Source organism: Myxocyprinus asiaticus, chromosome 12, assembly GCF_019703515.2.
Source record: "Myxocyprinus asiaticus isolate MX2 ecotype Aquarium Trade chromosome 12, UBuf_Myxa_2, whole genome shotgun sequence".
In the NCBI taxonomy this organism is placed as follows: domain Eukaryota; kingdom Metazoa; phylum Chordata; class Actinopteri; order Cypriniformes; family Catostomidae; genus Myxocyprinus; species Myxocyprinus asiaticus.
Window position 1 is genome coordinate 21,445,512 of NC_059355.1, and position 20,071 is coordinate 21,465,582.

General features: G+C 39.8%; 1 protein-coding gene across 4 annotated transcripts in view; it reads left to right on the forward strand.

The window, feature by feature from the left end:
• Positions 1-17,100, forward strand: part of LOC127448706 (phosphoinositide 3-kinase regulatory subunit 5-like) — a 41,827-nt gene extending 24,727 nt beyond the window's left edge. For 2 of the 4 annotated variants that reach the window (XM_051711444.1, XM_051711445.1), the window contains exons 8-18: positions 219-387; positions 919-987; positions 1,213-2,081; positions 3,193-3,318; positions 3,662-3,793; positions 4,259-4,352; positions 7,974-8,050; positions 8,193-8,286; positions 8,529-8,611; positions 14,428-14,543; positions 15,072-17,097. In XM_051711444.1, coding sequence (XP_051567404.1) covers positions 219-387; positions 919-987; positions 1,213-2,081; positions 3,193-3,318; positions 3,662-3,793; positions 4,259-4,352; positions 7,974-8,050; positions 8,193-8,286; positions 8,529-8,611; positions 14,428-14,543; positions 15,072-15,219 — 1,977 coding nt within the window. In that variant the 3' untranslated portion in view covers positions 15,220-17,097. Of the gene's footprint in view, positions 1-218; positions 388-918; positions 988-1,212; positions 2,082-3,192; positions 3,319-3,661; positions 3,794-4,258; positions 4,353-7,973; positions 8,051-8,192; positions 8,287-8,528; positions 8,612-14,427; positions 14,544-15,071 lie in introns of all 4 variants that reach the window. The other 2 variants (XM_051711442.1, XM_051711443.1) reach the window with 2 other exon arrangements.
• The last annotated feature ends 2,971 nt before the right edge of the window (positions 17,101-20,071 follow it).

The window sequence follows — 20,071 nt, forward strand, 5'->3', positions numbered from 1 at the left end:
TGGGAGATGATGGAGTGATGAAAGCTTGCTGTAATTATTTTACTTGCAAAAGGCAAACATTCATGGTAACTAAGATCATTTGAGTTTACTTGGTAGTTCAAATTAGGTATAATTTCACTTGAAACACAGCTAAACATCTTTGCATTCATCAAATTCTAACTCTGAATGACTCACAAAAAAATGAGGAAAGATGACTACAGTAAGTCGGTTCCTTTCAGTGCTTTAGTGATGATGAGCTGGCACAGATCCTCTCCTCATTGAGTGACCTTCTAGAGTCTGCGGCAATGATGACGGACATAACTAAAGCTCGAGAACATGTCGTGGGAGGCCTTGAAGCGTTGCGGGAAAAACTTGACATTCCAGCCTCCGGCGGCAAGATGTCAGATGGTACAGTATTACTTCCTACTTCAAGCCCACCTCACAGTTACTAGTAAACACTCTGTGGACCTTCTATCCCTCCTGTTACTAATTAAAGTTAAGTTTGCTGTGATCTTATTAGTGTTTTATTTCCATTGCCCTTACATTTTCTTCTAAACTACATGATAAAAGTTATCATAAGTCATATTTACCAAAAAAAATAAAAAAAATAAAAAAAAAATCACACCATCAATTATTATTCATAAGGTATCAATCATATGAATAAATAATAAGGTACCATGCATAGACACATGATTTATGCTACTTCATACAGTATGTGAATTGGTCCAGTCTTGCTAGACTATTTGTCTGGGCAGCAGTAGAAGAGCTAGCTGACAAATGTAGATATTACCTGGCGCCCACACTAATAAACTTACCCAAGATGGATGGCCAATATGTTGCAAAAAAAATCTGATGGCAAGATTTTTTCTGCCTGGAATGAGTGAGTTTAGAGTGGGCTTTTGATTAATGAGAAGGACTCTGTTGTGTTTGTGTCACCAGGGGCACTTCAGATGCTCAGCATTCAAGCAGCCAAGTGCTACACCTTCCATTGGGACAAGGATAATTTTGGTAGGACACTGAATCCAGGCCAGTCCCACTCTTTCTGCCCCGCTTATTCAAACATTTGTTTGGCTGTTTTGGAATTATAAACACTGGGAGATTGATTTCCAATCACTTTGGTTTAGTTTGAAAAGTCACTAGGGGTTTAAAAAGTTGGAAATGAATCCTCCATCTAATAATGACCCTCTGAGTCATGATTTTCCATGTTTGTTTGTTTTTTTGTTTTTTGGATAGATGTTCTAAATGACCTTCTAGACACAGAGAGTGAATTCACCTTTTCTCAGACATCTGAGAGCATGGGGGAGGAGGATGATGACAATGTTGATGTGGAAGATGATGAAGATGAGGACTTGGATGAGATGGAGAGGTTTGTATCAAACGGTTGCGTTGACTTTCGGGCCTCAACCTTCTCCACTGTTTCATCCCTGTCCACGGCCTCTAAAGACTCCATGTTCTCCACTCTATCAGTCGCTTCCTCTGAATGTTCTCCGCTCTCCATGCTCTCATTTTCTTCTCAAGCATCAGGCACAGACAGTGACTTCTGTGAGGATGCAGAGGAGGACAGCGTGAGCACAGCGTCTGTCTCCAAGGCCAAAACAAGCGCACGACTTTCCCAGCGTCTCTCGCGACTCTTCAAACCTCGCAGCAGCAACTCTCTCTGTCGAGCCAAGAGCCTGGGCAGCCCCGAGGCTAAAGAGTTAGTGGTAGCCGTCCGCTCGAAGAGATCCAATTCTCTACCACAGCAGGTCAGGCTGCGGAGCTCTGAGTTGGGGTTTCTGACAGGCCCCCTCTCGCAACTGCATTATGTTTGCTACAGAAGAAGACCCATTCTGAGTAGCGATGATGAGGAAGGCACAGTGGGGGCCACACTGGTCAGAGTGGTGGTGTTTGGGGCAGATCACGTTGCAGGAAGGGTTGCCCGTGCATATAGCAATCTAAGGAAAAGAGAGAGAGACTGTCCACATCTAACCAAAGCTTTCAGGATGAGGTTTTTTTTTATGCCTGTGAGGAGGGATGCAGCCCCAGTCAACTCTTCCTTGAGGAACTCTGGTTCTACACTGCAGCTCTCAGTGAGTCCATTGCAAACAGCTGTCTCTAGCACTGTGAGTGAATCAAGTCCAAGACACCTAGCCTGTGTCCGAAACCTAAGGCAGCTGTCTCACTGCCCAGTCACTCAGTGACTACACAGGCAACATTTTTGTATGAAGGTACCTTCTAAAGAAACTAGTGTCAAAATTACCATCACGCAATGCCTAATGATCTAAAACAAACTGAAGGAATAGTTCACCCAAAAATGAAAATTTTCTCATCATTTACTCACCCTCATGCCGTCCCAGATGCACTTTATATGACTTTTTCATCTGCTGAATACAAATTAAGATTTTTAGAAGAATGTCTCAGCTCTGTAGGTCCATACAATGCAAGGGAACGGGTGCCAAAATTTTGAATATCCAAAATCCACATATGATTAACATAAAAGTACTCCATGTCTTCTGAAGCGGCATAATAGGTGTGGGTGAGAAACAGATAAATATTAAAGTCGTTGTTCCTTCACTTTCAATTTCTCCTTCTGTATTTGGTGATTCACATTCTTCATGCATATCACCCCCTACTGGGCAGGGAGGAGAATTTATGATAAAATATGATTTAAGTATTGATCTGTTTCTCAACCACACCTATCAAATTGTGTCTGAACACATGGATTTTACCACTTTTATGCTCCCTTTATGTGGATTTTGGTGCTTCAGAATGTTGGCACCCATTCACTTGCATTATATGGACCTACAGAGCTGAAATATTCTTCTAAAAATCTTTGTTTTCTGCAGTAGAAGGAAAGTAAAATACATCTGGGATGCCAGGAAGGTGAGTAAATCATGAGAGAATTTTCATTTTTGGGTGAACTATCCCTTTAAGTCAGATTTTCTGTAGTGTCTTAAGTTGAAAAATGTATTCCATTTAACCACTCCATCAGGTGATAGATAGTGATGATTATATTTACGCTTCCTTAGAAAAACAACCAGATTAAGGAAGTGATGCAAATATTGATTTAAAACATGCCCTGTTGCCTTCCTACATCAATATAGAGCAGTTTTCAACTTTCGGACACAGCCTTAGATCTGCTAAGATGTATATATATTTTTTTTTTCATATATTGTTAGTTCAGATATTTAAATGGCTAATGATATAGCAGGATTGTTTATTATTTGTCGACAGAATCTCAGTGTAAATGGAATAGAGGACAGCACCAATGACATAGCTAATCTGCTGGGAATGCTCGACCCCTGGTATGAGCGGAACACCCTGAGCTTGCTGGAGCTGCCAGTTAATGTGGTGTGCCAGGTGAGACTCTCACGTAACACACATCCACATTGTCTTTTCCCCTCAGAATTGCTTTGTTTCTCTCTCTCTCACGAACACAGAGAATACACACATATTGAAATGATCTTTAAGGAAAACAAACATCAAATCTTTCATTATTTTGGTGGAAGCATACTTTTGGCAGTGCCTGTTTGCATACCACACGCACAAACAAAACCACATCTCATAAAACCACTCGTATAAAAGAGGAAGCTTGTATTTGCTTGAAAGTGTGTTTTGATTATCAGCACGGCCAAAAAAAAAAAAACTTCTTGATCATATGACGCACTAAAATATTCATGCCAAACGTTTTCTGCCTCAACAGCAAACATCAAAGATTGAGTCAGACTTGTGCGAGGGCACTGGTGAGGAGCGTTTACCGATCTTTGCCGATCTGGTGCTCTATTACTGCCGCCATGCCGCCTGCTCTGCCCTCATTCAACTCTACCAGGCAGAGGTGAATAAAACAACAAACACAATTATCATGTTACTTCCTCAAAATGTGGCAGTTTTAGTCATAGACTTTATAGCTACACAATAGAATTGTATTCAAGAGCTTTAAGTTGTAAGTCTACTATGTATAAATTAAACCTGGAGGCCCAATTGATTCTCAGTGCAGTAAGGTTTCATACACATAATTTTGCTGGATTCTTACAAAATAAAAGTAGTTATAAGCTAAAGTTATTTTTGAGGTCTTTAACCCATAAATATGTTTTCCTATGTGGCCTGGTTTTAACTATTGACTACAGCATTTCATTTATCTTTAAAGGGCTGTAACTTTGTAAATTATTTATTGTAAAATATCTGCTGTCTATATTATTAGACAGCATTTCTGTTGACAGGTATTTCTGTTGTTTCTAAATCGCAGATACTTTTTATTATGTGTTGAGACTAAAGATTTTATTTTTGTTCCTGGCTGTAGTTGACACTAGCTGGAGGGGAGAGAAGGACTGAAGTGTTTGTTCACTCTCTAGAGTTGGGTCACACAGCTGGTACAAGAGCCATTAAGGCAATGGGTGAGTCTTGATACACAAGCGGAATATTAGTTTTATCTCTGAATTTCAGGAGAACATCAAAGCCACGTCATAAGAATCTGTTTTCTCTACACACCCTTCCTCTCTAAGAGTATTTATCTTCACACAGTCTCCCTGTGCAGTTTGCTGTTGTCTGCATAGCATTAGCTGACCAAGTCTTCAACCAAGACCCTTTATGTTGCATTATTTATTTTAGTTGCGGATCTTCACTACTCCAAATTCTCAGAAAATATTGAGGAACAGGAGCAGGCTTATAATCAGACTAATGTATACCTAATTTATAAAAAAAGGAAGAAGAACATTTCAGATCCTGTTATTGTACACTTATTGTGTTTTGCTGTAGCTAAGGTGACCTATTGACTCTCCTCTTGTTTAAAAAATATAACAAAATTATAACATATTCAGGATTTTGGAGGCAAATGTAATGATTTATAGGAATGTTCTGAATTTAATACAATTAAGCTCAATCGACAGCTTCTATGGCATAATGCTGATTACCACAAAAAACTATTTAGGGTATTACTTGTTTAATAACAATAATAATAATAATTTTATATATATATATATATATATATATATATATATATATATATATATATATATATATATATATATATATATATATATATATATATATATATACATACACTACTGTTCAAAATGGGGTCACTTGCCTGAAAAGTTTCTCATGATCTTAAAAACTTTTTGATCTGAAGGCATATGCTTAAATGTTTTAAATTAATTTTGTAGACAAAAATATAATTGTGCCAACATATTTATTTAATTACAAAACTACAGTTTTATTTATTTATTTTTTAAATGGATGACTTGGAACAAATAATTAAGAAATGCAGCCACTAAGTGCTCAGCATATAGATGGGAACTCCTTCAATACTGTTTAAAAAGCATCCCACAGTGATACCTCAAGAAGTTGGTTTAGAAAATGCCAAGAGTACATTTATGCAAAATCTAGGCAAAGGGTGGCCACTTTGAAGATGCTAAAATATAATATAGTTTTGATTTATTTTTGATGTTTTTAGTCACAAGTTAATTCCCATATTTCCATTTCTATTATTCCATAGTTGTGATGACTTTAATATTATTCTAAAATGTGAAAAAAATAAAAAATAAAGAATGAGTAAGTGATCCTAAACTTTTGAATGGTAGTGTATATACAGTTGTGCTCAAAAGTTTGCATACCCTGGCAGAAATTGTGAAATTTTGGCATTGATTTTGAAAATATGACTGATCATGCAAAAAAACTGTCCATTAATTATCACATAGTTGTTTGGCTCCTTTTTAAATCATAATGATAACAGAAATCACCCAAAAGGCCCTGATCAAAAGTTTACATACCCTTGAATGTTTGGCCTTGTTACAGACACACAAGGTGACACACACAGGTTTAAATGGCAATTAAAGGTTAATTTCCCACACCTGTGGCTTTTTAAATTGCATTTAGAGTCTGTGTATAAATAGTCAATGAGTTTGTTAGCTCTCACATGGATGCACTTAGCAAGCTAGATACTGAGCCATGGGGAGCAGAAAATAACTGTCAAAAGACCTGCATAACAAGGTAATGGAACTTTATAAAGATGGAAATGGATATAAAAAGATATCCAAAGCCTTGAAAGTGCCAGTCAGTACTGTTCAATCACTAATTAAGAAGTGGAAAATTTGGGGATCTCTTGATACCAAGCCAAGGTCAGGTAGACCAAGAAAGATTTCGGCCACAACTGCCAGAAGAATTGTAGGGGATACAAAGAAAAACCCACCCAAAGATACAAAGAAAAACCCACAGGTAACCTCAGGAGAAATACAGGCTGCTCTGGAAAAAGATGGTGTGGTTGTTTCAAGGAGCACAATACAACGATACTTGAACAAAAATGAGCTGCATGGTTGAGTTGCCAGAAAGAAGCCTTTACTGCACCAATGCCAAAAAAAACCCCGGTTACAATATGCCCGACAACACCTTGACACGCCTCACAGCTTCTGACACACTGTAATTTGGAGTGATGAGACCAAAATATAGCTTTATGGTCACAACCATAAGCGCTATGTTTGGAGAGGGGTCAACAAGGCCTATAGTGAAAAGAATACCATCCCCACTGTGAAGCATGGTGGTGGCTCACTGAAGATTTGGGGGTGTGTGAGCTCTAAAGGCACGGGGAATCTTGTGAAAATTGATGGCAAGATGAATGCAGCATGTTATCAGAAAATACTGGCAGACAATTTGCATTCTTCTGCACGAAAGCTGCACATGGTATGCTTTCCAGCATGACAATGACCCTAAGCACAAGGCCAAGTTGACCCTCCAGTGGTTACAGCAGAAAAAGGTGAAAGTTCTGGAGTGGCCATCACATTCTCCTGACCTTAATATCATCGAGCCACTCTGGGAGATCTTAAACGTGCGGTTCATGCAAGACGACCAAAGACTTTGCATGACTTGGAGACATTTTGCCAAGACGAATGGGCAGCTATACCACCTGCAAGAATTTGGGGCCTCATAGACAACTATTACAAAAGACTGCACACTGTCATTGATGCTAAAGGGGGCAATACACAGTATTAAGAACTAAGGGTATGCAGACATTTGAACAAGGGTCATTTAATTTTTATCTTTGTTGCCATGTTTTGTTTTATGATTGTGCCATTCTGTTATAATCTACAGTTGAATATGAATCCCATGAGAAATAAAAGAAATGTGTTTTGCCTGCTCACTCATGTTTTCTTTAAAAATGGTACATATATTACCAATTCTCCAAGGGTATGCAAACTTTTGAGCACAACTGTGTGTGTGTGTATGTATGTGTGTGTATATATATATATATATATATATATATATATATATATATATATATATATATATATATATATATATATACACATACATACACACACATCCATCTTCTATAGCTGCATGTCCTGTGCAGGGTCGCGGGTAGTGCTGGAGCCTATCCCAGCTGTCTCAGGCTGAAGGCAGGGAAACACCCTGGACAGGTGGCCAGTCCATCACAGGGCAACACACACAGACATACACATTCACTCACACCTATAGGCAATTTATGGTCTCCAGTTAACTTAACCTACATGTCCTTTTGAACTGTGGGGGAAACCGGAGCATATGTTGCAGTTAGTAAGGCACTGACAATGGAAGTGAATGAGGCCAGACCATAAACATTTAAAATACACACTATTTCAAAAGTATAGCCACAAAACGTGTTGATGTGATATAAATTCGTATATCAATTAATTTGAACCCTTTTATCCCACTAAGCGATTTAATCACACTAAAATTATATTAGCACATTTAATACTTACATCTTGTGACTATAATGTTGAAACTATGTGTATTTTAATGCCTTACTGTAACCACAAAATGATTGATTAAACGAGGGACTAGTCAACATAGTTTTTTTTTTTTTTTTTTTTTGTGGTAATCAGCATTGTCACAAATGCTGAAAACTGATCTTAACTTGTATTGAACTCCTTTATAGTAACATCCCTTTAAGAATCAATCATTGAAAAACATATTGGTCAATCACTAATCTGAATATTAGCAGTTACAGCCTTGAAATCTTATTATCTGTTCTTATTTTTCAGGTGCTGCAAGTAAGAGATTTGGCATTGATGGAGACCGTGAAGCTGTTCCTTTGTCACTGGAAATCATTTACAACAGAGTAAGATGAACCCTTCCTGTTTTTGTGTTTGTTTGTTTATTTATTTATTTGTTTATTTTAATGGGGTAATCAAATCATGCAGTACCATAAACAAAATTCTCATTATTGCTGTCTCTTTCTCTGTTTCTTTCTACAAATACAGGTAAATATTAGTGGCAGGAGTCAGAAGACGAGGGCAGAGAAGTCCTGCACTTCTATAAACCTTCTGAAAGCCTGCAGAAATCCTGAGGAACTAGGTAGAATCATTAAAGATAGAAGACTGTTTACAACATTTTAATAAAAATGTATCTAATAATTTAGCAGTTTCATCAATTGGTTTTCAAATGAAAATTTTAGAATTTAATTTTAAATGTACTCAAACACAGCAAACGTAGTCACTTTTTTTGCTGTTATGTAACAACAAATTGTAGATCATTAGTGCTTGTAAATCTCTGTCAATTAACAAAGTGACATGCGTTATTCTTTTTCATTTCTTTAGATTCTAAAATGGAGTGCCTTCATTTGACAATGACAGAAGTGCTAAAGAGACAGAACTCTAAATCAAAGAAAGGCTACAATCAGGTGAGCAGGAAGGAAGCAGAGGAGAAAACTAAGCTGTGGGTTAAACAACCCAAAACATACTTCGCACAAACACCTTGTTACTTCTCATATGTGGTTTCTGCAGCAACTTGCAGCAGTCGACAAAAAGCAACATTTTTACCAAGAGCAAACATTTTGGTTTTTATATACCTGTCTCTCTACCAGTTTACACAATACGGCTCATGTTTTCACACCATTGTGTTTTTTGGTGTCAGTTGTACTTTCATTTTTACAGTATGAGTGGTTAGCCTTTGGTTCACTTACAACACACACTAACTGTACTTCAGATTATTTTGTTATTGTTTGAAACTGAAACAAGATGTTTGTTGCAAATGAAGAAATTAAATGAATTCATAAAAGTTACACAAAATTCTGAACATTATATAGAAATGATGTGTAGATCTATGCTTTTGCAAGACCAACCTAAAATTATGCCAAATGGCAGTTTGCGATTGGCTGTAGGATAATTAACATCTTCAGATGGTAACATTTCTCCCGTATGATCCCAGATTAAAGAAATAGTTCCCCCAAAAATGAAAATTCTCTCATCATTTAATCACCCTCATGCCATCCCAGATGTGAATGACTTTCTTCTGCAGAAAACAAATGACGCTTTTAGAAGAATATGTCAGCACTGTTAGTCCATACAATGCAAGTGAATGGTGATCAGACCTTTGTAGCTCCAAAAATCACATAAAGGAAACAGAAGTAATCCATAAGACTCTAGTGGATATAATAGGTGTGGGTGAGATACAGATCAAAATGTAAGTTCTTTTTTTACAGTACTGTGAAAAAGTATTTTTTTCTGATTTCTTCTGTTTTTGTCTCAAACTAAATTGTTTTAAAAATTCAAACAAATCTAACATAAAATGAAGGCAATCTGAGTAAACACAAAATACAGTTTTTAAATGATAATTGTATTTATTGAAGCAAAAAAGTTATCCAATACCAAATGGGCCTGTTTGAAAAAGTATGTGTCCCCTTAGTTACTAAATCCCCAAATCTGTGAAACTGCATTCATAATGGGGTTCAGCAGGACTAGACACACCCAGGCCTGATTACTGCCAGCCCTGTTCAATCAAATCAACACCTAAATAGAACTTTTTCAGCAGCATGAAGTTGGCTGAAATATCTCAACCAGTAGCACACTATGCCAAGGTTAACAGAAATTCCAGAAATGATGAGGAAAAAGGTGATTGAAATACACCAGTCTGGGAAGGGTTACAAATCTATTTCAAAGGCTCTGGTACTCCAAAGAACCACAGTGAGAGCCATTATCTCCAAATGGAGAAAACTTGGCACAGTAGTGAACCTTCCCAGAAGTGTCCGACCTTCCAAAATTCTGCCAAGAGCACAGCGACGACTCATCCAGGAAGTCACAAAAAATTTTCTTGGTTACTGATGTAACCTCTGTTCCCTGATGGAGGAAACGAGACGTTGTGTCGATGTAGTGACACTAGGGGTTCAATCTTGAGAGCCCCAATCACCTTTGCTTAAAATAGAAAAGGCCAGTGAGAATCGGTGAGTGTAATCTGCATGCCTCTCTCTGCCCCCAGACATACGGGTATAAAAGGAGAAGGCATGCACCACTCATTCAGATTTATGCTGAGGAGCCGATAGAGAGTCCCGGCCATGTCAGCGGCCGGTTCAGCGCTGCGGCAGGAGGGACACAACATCTCATTCCCTCCATCAGGGAACAGAGGTTACATCAGTAACCAAGACCTTCCCTGTCTGTCACTCACTCGATGTTGTGTTGATGTAGTGACACTAGGGTTTCCTATAGGAAACGCCACAGGCGTTGAACTGTGTCATGAGGTACGGAAGAGTGGACATGGGCAAGCTGCTGCGTGCCTTGCAACGAGTGCTCAACCATGTTGTGACCTTCCAGCGAGTTAGGTAAGGCGTCTCCCTAGTCCAGTTAAGGGGGGGGGGGAGGCACTTACCCAAGTAGGCTACCAGCGGTGCCTTTCCTGATTTGCTGTTAAGCAATTTCCCGTCGAGCACTTTGTAGAATAGTGCTGGGAAGTGTTCTTCCCTCTCCAGGAAGGAGAGCACTACGGAGACCACATCCTACCGGAGGGAGGTTAACATATGGAGAATATCTCACATGGACTTACCAACGGGAAGTTCACATATGGAATGAAACTACCGGAGGACCCTATCTACAGAGAGGGTATGCAGCCACAGTGGCTGAGGCAGAGAAAGCTCTGGTGAGGGGAAACACAGGGTTCACCTAAGGGGAAACTGAACAGTGGAAACTCATCATACAGGATTACCAAGGGGGAATCACCATGCATGGAGTACTGAGCACGAGCACACAGGCTCACCTGAAAAGGGGCATACCACAAGTACTGGGCCTGGTGTCGTTACTCCTCCGCCGAGTTAGTCACCGAAGAATGCTTAAGAATTAAAGAGGTGTCCGGGGTTCACCGGATACGGGGAAATGTTGTGGACAAAAAAGCACACATTATCACCTTTGAATAAGGGGAAAGGCGCAATGCAAGCGGTACACCCAACCGGCCGCCCTGTCTACCTGCTGTTACCGCGTAACACTCGGGTTGAAACCAGGTCTATGTGTAGGTTATTAAACATTGTGAAGGTATTGGGTGTAGCCCAACCCGCAGCTCTGCATATGTCTGCTAGAGAGGCCCCCCTTTGCCAGTGCCCAGGAGGACACAACACCTCTAGTGGAGTGCGCCTGGACTCCCCTGAGACTGGTATGCAAGAGAAATGGCATCCACAATCCAATGGGCTAGCCTCTGCTTGGAGAAAGCTTTCCCCTTCTGCTGTCCTCCAAAACAGACAAAGAGCTGCTCTGAGCATCAAAGGTTCTGCGTGCGGTCCAGACAGATTCACAGGGTGCGAACTGGACACAGCAACGACAAGGCCGGGTCTTCCTCCTCTGGAGTGAGTGCTTGCAGGTTCACCACCTGGTCCCAAAAAGGAGTGGTGGGAACTTTGGGCACGTAACCGGGCCATGGTCTCAAGATCACATGAGAATGTGTCGGCCCGAACTCCAGGCATTCGCTGATAACAGAGCGCCTGCAGGTCCCCCACCCTCTTGATGGAAGTGAGCGCCACCAGGATGGCCATCTTCAGAGACATAGTGCTGAGCTCGGCCTGCTCCAGGGGCTCAAAGGAGGCTCTCTGTAGGGCAGGTAGGACCACAGAGTGATCCCAAGAAGGAATCAGGCGTGGTCTAGGAGGATTCAACCTCCTTGCACCCTTGAGGAACCTGTTGATCAGGTTGCGCTGTCGTGAGGGCCTCCCGTCCAGTGTGTAAGCTGCTATGGCAGCCACGTGCACTTTCAGGGTAGAGATACACAGCCGTCTCTCCAGCCCTTCCTGAAGGAAAGACAGCACAGACCCGACGGCACATCTCTGTGGGTCTTCCCACGGGAAGAACACCAGTTCGCAAAGAGACGTCACTTCAAGGCATACAGCCGCCTCATAGAGGGGGCTCTGGCCTGAGTGATCGTGCCCGCTAGGTCTTCCGCGTCCCATCCAGGAGCCAGACGTGGAGATTCCAGAGGTCCAGCTACAGGTGCTGGAGCGTGCCCTTCCCCTGAGTGAGAAGGTCCTGCCTCAGGGGAATGCTCCAGGGAGGTGATACTACCAGGAGCATCAGATCCAAGAACCAAGTCTGGTTGGACCAGTATGGCACAATGAACAGGACATGCTGCTCATCCTCCCTGACTTTGCACAGAGTCTGTGCAATGGGGCTCAATGGAGGAGACGTATACTTGTGCGGCCCCTGAGGCCAGCTGTGCGCCAAGGCACCCGTGCCGAGGGGAGCCTCGGACAGGGAGTACCAAAGGGGACAGTGAGAGAATTTTTTGGGAGGCAAACAGGTCTACCTGCACTTCCCCGAATCTCTCCCAAATCAGCTGGACCCACGGTAACAGAGCGCCTGCAGGTCCCCCACCCTCTTGATGGAAGTGAGCGCCACCAGGATGGCCATCTTCAGAGACATAGTGCTGAGCTCGGCCTGCTCCAGGGGCTCAAAGGGGGCTCTCTGTAGGGCAGGTAGGACCACAGAGAGATCCCAAGATGCCGTGAGAGCGCACCTGCTGCATGGTTGAGGACGCCCGGAAGGTGAGTGGCTCGCAGCGACTTCAACATCTGCTGACTCCAGAGGAGGCGGCGGGCGAGTTGCGACATGCGACGCGAGTGTATGCTGCCTTGGTGTTTTATGTACGCTACGGTCGCTGTGTTGTCGGTCCGGACCAACACATGCTTGCCCTGAATCAACAGCCGAAGCCTCCGCAGGGCCAGCAATACCGCCAGCAACTCTAAGCAGTTGATGCTCTGCCAAAGGAGTCGGGACCCATTGCACACAGCGCCCCAGCCCGATTTCGAGGCATCTGTCGTGACCATGACGCGCCTTGAGACCTGGTCTAGGGGAACACCTGCCCGTAGAAACGTCAGGTCCAACCAAGGGCTGAAAGTCTGACGGCACTGTGGCGTGATGGTCACATGCCGGGTGCCGTGGCGCCATACCCACCTCGGAACTCGAGTCTGTAGCCAGTGCTGAAGTGGTCTCATATGCATCAACCCGAGGGGGAGAACGCTGCTGAGGATGGAATATGTCCCGGGAGCCTCTGAAATTGTTTCACTGGCACCGCTACCTTCTGGCTGAAGGTCTTCAGGCAGGTCAGCACTGACTGAGCATGTTTGGTCATAAGACGTGCCTTGAGAGTGACCGAGTCCAACTCCATACCGAGAAAAGAGATGCTATGCACAGGGGAGAGCTTGCTCTTCTCCCAGTTGACCTGAAGCCCGAGTCGGTCGAGGTGCTGAAGCACAGGGTCCCTGTGCGCACACAATAGATCTCATGAGTGAGCTAGGATTAGCCAGTCGTCGAGATAATCGAGATAATTGAGAATGCGAATGTAGTTTTGCGAATTGTAGCATAAGTAGTTTTCGTTTATCAATGAATGTCATGCAAAGCCCAGTAAACATTAAAAAGCTAAACCAATATTTGGTGTGACCACCTTTGCCTTCAAAACAGAACCGATTCTCCTAGGTACACCTGGACACAGTGTTTCTTGGTTGTTGGCAGAAAGGATATACCAAGCTTCTTGGAGAATTTGCAACAGTTCTTCTATCTATATATGCTGTCTAAATTGCTTCTGTCTCTTCATGTAATCTCAGACTAACTCATTGTTCAGTGGGGGGCTCTGTGGAAGCCATGTAATATGTTGCAGGGCTCCCTGTTCTTCTATTCTTTTTGCAAAAGGAATGTTTGGAAGTCTACAGTTTATATTTCCTATTGACACACTAAAGCTGAAGATATAAATAACCATCTTAAGACAAATGTTTTTGTGAAACATTTTTATGTGCCTAAAACTTTTGCGCAATACTGTATGTATATTTGAAAACTGTATTTTGGGTTTATTCAAGTTATATCTCGTTTGAAGATCTAAAAATTTAGTATGAATATACACAAAAATAGAGGAAATCAGGAAGGGGCAAATACTTTTTCATATCACTGTACTTTAAATCTCCACTTTCACTTTTACATCTGAAAGTCACATGTGGTGCCTGTTTATTTTCACTTTCACATTTGAAAGTGAAAGTGGATATTTAGAGTAACAAATGACTTGAATATAGTTCTGTTTCTCACCTACTCCTATTATTTCATATAATCATTCAAAAATCATACAGATTTTGGAATGACATGACATGTCACAAGTTAATGATGACAGAATTTTTTTGTTTTGTTTTGTTGAACTCATTTAATTCAGATATTAATGTTTTATCATTCTTACTGTTGTGTTTTGGGGTTCGTGTTTTAGCATCTTACCACCACACGAGTAAAGGTAGATAAGGTTCAGGTTTGTGGAACTGATAAAACCACCTTCGCAGTTTGTCTGGACCAAGATGAGAAGAAAATTATACAAAGTGTGACCAGGTATGGACAGTTTTATTCATTAATGTTAAGGCAGTTAGACAAAATGAGGAAGGAAAGGATCTGGGATTTTTTATTTATTTATTTTATTTTATTTTTTATTTTTTTTAAATGTAACAACTATGTAACAAATATGTAACAACTCTGGAAACCACCTCAACTTTTTTTAAACATGCTCAAGTCACAAATATATACAATACAGTCCTCTTCACTGAGAAGTTACCATTATTTGTAAAACTTTTTTTTAAGTAGAAACAAAAGTTTTTTATTTGTGCCTCACATTCCTCATTACATAACTCGTGGTTGCATACTTAAAAAAAAAAAAAACTACATATTTGCATGTTTTATAGTTACATAAAATAGTAACTGAATGCCTCAGAGTAACATATAATATGTTACGAGAAACGACTGCCTAGACTGTAATATGCAAGCATTTGGGACGTCAACTCCACTGAGCACTTACTGTACAATGACATAATTCACCTTAATTTCCTGTCAAACTACCCATTGAACCTATCTCTCTGTCTGCAGGTGTGAGGTATCAGTTTGTTATAAACCAGATGGTTCAGCTGATTGGGCGAGGGGAAGGGTGTTCTCGTCTCACATCCAGCCTCTGCACCCAACCTTCTGCTCTTTGCTTTGCCTTCCAGTTGCTACTTTCAGTGGACCTCAGCCTTAGAGCAGGCTTGGACCCAACCTTCCAGCATAAGAGAAGCCGCACATCTGGCTAAACCTACACCCATATAGACCAGCTTTCTGCTCTGCCTAAATCTATTTCATGGATTTACCATGAACGTTAGGTTATCATCGCACCCCAAAAGACTATGGCCTACATCCTAATCTTTAACACCTAACTCAAGTCCAAAGCTAAGAAACACTTTTGGGTAAAAGTGTTCTATGTTGTTAAATTGGTGGGCATCATAAATATGCACAACGCTAGAGTTGTTTGTATCAAACTTCTGAGATTCAAATGATGATCTGATGATCAGGAGTTGTTTTTGTCTGAGATGCATCCCACTGAATATAATTCTATGGACAAGAGGGACTCATCTGGAATAGCATATAGGAATGATACAAATCTGCTCTCTGGGGACTTATGACCAATATAATAATAGGGTTATAAGCCAAAACCTCTGGCATCCTTATCCACGGTTTGGTACTTTTAAATTAGATGTTGTAACTTGGATTGGTTTAGAACTGAGGCCTGTGCTGGCCCTCACAGAACCAGTCTGGATCTCTAACTATGAAAACCAATTCTCGTTCTATCATCTATGTTGTTCTTGCACTGTCATATTAACCGGCACCTAATTAAGCACTGTGGACTATGTAATAATGTGTTTGCATATGACTTAACACTTTTATGTAGCTGTAATGAACATACTCAGGAAATGTATATTCCTTGTAAATCTTTTAATCTTAAACTGTTTATTTAAGCTCTTTTGTGTCTCACCAGATAATTATTCTTAGTCATTACATTTTTTTCTATCGTGTTTTCAATAATAATTTTTTGTAAATATTTGTATAGCTTCTCCAATATTTCATTTAAAATACTTTAAGATAACTGTCAATCTTTTGAAACCTTTTTGAAATCTTTTGCCTTAATTTAACACCTCTTACAGTAGTTTGGTCTTCTGGCCAACAGAGGTCGCTGTAAACCAGTACTTCCCTGTGGCCGCTGAACAGTGGTGGAGAAACAAAATGTTGTATCACTGACAGTGCCTTGAACAGCATAGGTCAACCAGTACAGTGTGATATTGGCACAGTTTGTAACACACTGTAAGTTGAAACCTGAAAAAGAGAGGTAAAATGTGTGAAATGTATATTCATCCCCTTAAATGATCAACATAACTGTCAAAACCATCATTACAAGGTCTGTCTCCACTCAGATTGCTTTAGAAGCACTTCGAAATTGTATATATTTTAGCAAGATTACTAAGCAGAGGTGTACAATGTACATATATTGCATGTGTTTTTATCGAAAAACATTTGGAGTAAATTGAGGGATTTTGCTCCCTCCATCTTTTTTTTTTTTTTATAATGTCTGTCTTTATGGATATAAAACATTGCAGTTATATTCCATTTGCAGTCATACTACACATGTGAAAACGTTGTTGGAAACAATGTTGTGGGTATAGACTGAAATGACTAGGGCAACTGAAATTTACACTTGTTAATGTTTTTTTTTTTTTTTTTTTTTTAGGGATCCTGGCAGCACAGAGAAAAATTGTGGTACTTTCCATGTGACTTGTGTTCATAAGGTGCTTTAAGTGTCTTTATATTTGTAAATTGTAACGTCAAATTAAAAATATATTAAATAAAACCACTTTCTAATTGAATACTTATGTATAGTTGATGTAATTCCTGTCAATTTAAGCCTTTCGTGGAGGCCGTTTTTTATGATGTCTTATTATTGATATTATCTCTATATTACTGTACATATACTTTTATTCAGATGTTTCCTTTTGTGTGCTACCTTGCCCTACAGTTCATAGAGACAATCCCATGCTCAAATGTCATATCTTTTTTTTTTTTTTTTTTTCTGCCAAAACAATTGTCTAGGCCAGTCTTGCTCAGGGAATTTATAAAATTATAAAGGAATAGTTCACAATATACCATTCATAGTAAAAAATTTTAAGTATTTATCCGTTTCTCACCCACACCTATCACATTGCTTCTGAAAATATAGATTTAATCACTGGAGTCTGGAGATTACTTTTATGCTGCCTTCATGTGCTTTTTTTTTTTTTTTTTTTTTTTTTTTTGAGTCTTACATTTTGGTACCCATTCTTGTATTGTGTATGGACCTACAGAGCTGAAATACTCTTCTAAAAATCTTTGTTTGTATTCAGCAGAAGAAAGTCATATGGGTGAGTGAATTTTCATTTTGGGGTGAACTATACTTAAAAGGTTGGGTCATGTGTAAAACATTTTGTCATTAAGCAGATTTATGAAATATTGAATAATATCACAAGGTTGACTGTGGCCATTGAGAAAAAAGAAGCCATAAAGAAAAATCTTGAAGAATGCATAAAAAATGTGGATTAAATCCCAGTTATAATCAAGTTATGCTTGGATAAATAACCCTTTCATCAATTAGATTAAATAAAATGCATTTGGCAACATCACCATAAAAATGTTGCAAGTCATTTCAAGCCATAAGCAACAATAAACCATAAAAATATGCCCTAAAACAAACTTGAAAGTGTATTGTTTTGAATTAAGTTCGAAAGGGCATGGTTCCAACTGTCCTTGTAGAGCAGGAAGTCTCTTTAAATGATTACATTTGAATGGGCTCTGACTGGAATGGGGAACCTAGAATTTTCTTGCAGGAAGTTGCTCATTGGTAACATCCCTGCTCATGCAACACATACCCCTCTTCAGGAGGAAACACTATTAACATTTAGTTTTTTTCTGTGCCCAAATAACATTGCTGCCAAAATTAGATGCAAGATACAATATATTCTCCTTCCACGTGTTTAGCCAGTGGGTTTCTTGGTCTGGATAACTGATGTAGAAGGCATTAGTGTAAATGATTAGGCCCTCGACACCAGTGCTGCTTGCAAATGCAATGAGCTACACATATCATTTTAATGTCTGTTAAAACCATTGGCCACAATCTGTTGTTTATGCCTCTCAACATAGCTTACAGGGTTAGTTTCCCCCAAAATGCAAATTATGTCATCACTTACCCTCATGTTGTTCCAAACCAATATGACTTTCACTATTCTGTGGGCAATATGGGATTGACAGCTTCACTTTCATAGTATGGAAAAACAAAAAACAGTGTTATCATCCTTCAGAATTTCATGCAGAGGAAAGAAAGTCATACAGACTGGGAGTGACATAAAGGTGGGTAAATGAAGGAAGAATTTTCATTTTGGGTTATCTAACCCTTCAAGATACTGGGTGAAGACACTATAGAACATAGAGTGAACAATATAAAGCAGCAGTGTTTGTTTTGTAAGTGGATTGCTTGGCATACTTTGTGCCAGTTGCAGTTTTTCGCCATTACCTACAGTTCATGTACACCTGTGCAAAGGTTTTGGATTTTCAGTCTGCTCAAAGGCATTCTGAGTACATCATCTTCCTTACAGAGGCCAATGTCTGTCAAATGCCTTACGAAAAGTTTATTATATACTGCAAAAACAATGTGCACAGACTATGCAAAGGACTGTACTGGTACATCATTCTGTGTCACAACATAAATGTATTACTTTGTAATTGCTTATTGGTTTTTCTTATTGATGAAATTTAGATTAATTAATATACAAATCCTGAATAGTCCTTAATTTTAACTAACCTGTTTTGTTTACTGTTCTGTTTGTTCTTGTTGTTGTTTTTTCTCCATGCACATTGATCAGTCAAGCATCTTTAAAGGCCATCGTTCATAGTTGCTTGCTACTGAGCAATGGTGATTTATTCTAAGAAATCTTTACTATCTTATTGAAGGATTTTCCACATTCCACAAGTGAGGAACAATGCAAGTGATTTTGTACCTCTTTGTCTTGGTACCATAAAATGCTCCTCACTTGCCGATCACATAATTTAGGAGGGAACACAGAGTTGCTAAAGGAGAGTGCTTAACCAGTGGCTGTTCTATATGCAAGCATTAGTGCCTTGAACTTGACTTGAATGAGACCAAATTTGCCACCATGTTCTGGATCATTTGCAGAGATTTGGTTGTGCATGCAGGAAGACCAGCTAAAAGATTAATCCACAAGTCCAGACTAGATAAAGAGCCTGGACAGGAATTGTGTTGCATGCTCAGATAAGAATTGTCTAATCTTCCTAATGTTGTACAGTGCAAATCTGCATGATCCGGCTGTCTTCTTTATGTAGTTTGTAAAGTCGCTGAACACTACCCCAAGGTTTCTGGCTGTCCTATGGTCATCTGCATGCTGCTTTGACAAAATACATTTTAGCAGATATGCACATTTAAAAATTACAGTCTTTCTCTTCCAGGAAAAAAGACCAAAACTACAGATTTTTTTTTGTCCAATAAATGCTCTCTAGAATGGGTATTACCTCCCCCTAATATAACCTGCCTCTGTTTAGCAAGTAATAAATGGTTCATGGCTGTGACGTACATGTAAGCTAAAGGCTATTGGTTATTTAAAAAAGGGACGAGCCTCTGAAGTCCCAACTTCCTGTTTCAAAAGAAAATACACCAATGCGGGAAAGAAAACTGTGGTTGTCAATCCATTAGCCTGCATAAACATGTAGGAGTATCAGTCTGATCCTTAACAAGGACCAGCTGTAATGTTTAGGACCAGTTGCAATGTTTAATGTCAAAGAAATCTAGATTCTCAATTGTTTTGTTCACTGCATACACTCCATGCAGCAACTTCCATGTCACTGTAGCTGTGTTCCAAATGATGCACTATACACTGTGCACTTGCACTATGTAGTTGGCCATCTAGTGTATGAATTTTCAAAGTGTAATATTGTCTCAAATGGAACATTAAGGCCATGATTTACAAAAGGTTTGCATGTGTAAAAACACGTGCAAACTCGATAGCTAGCGGCAAAAA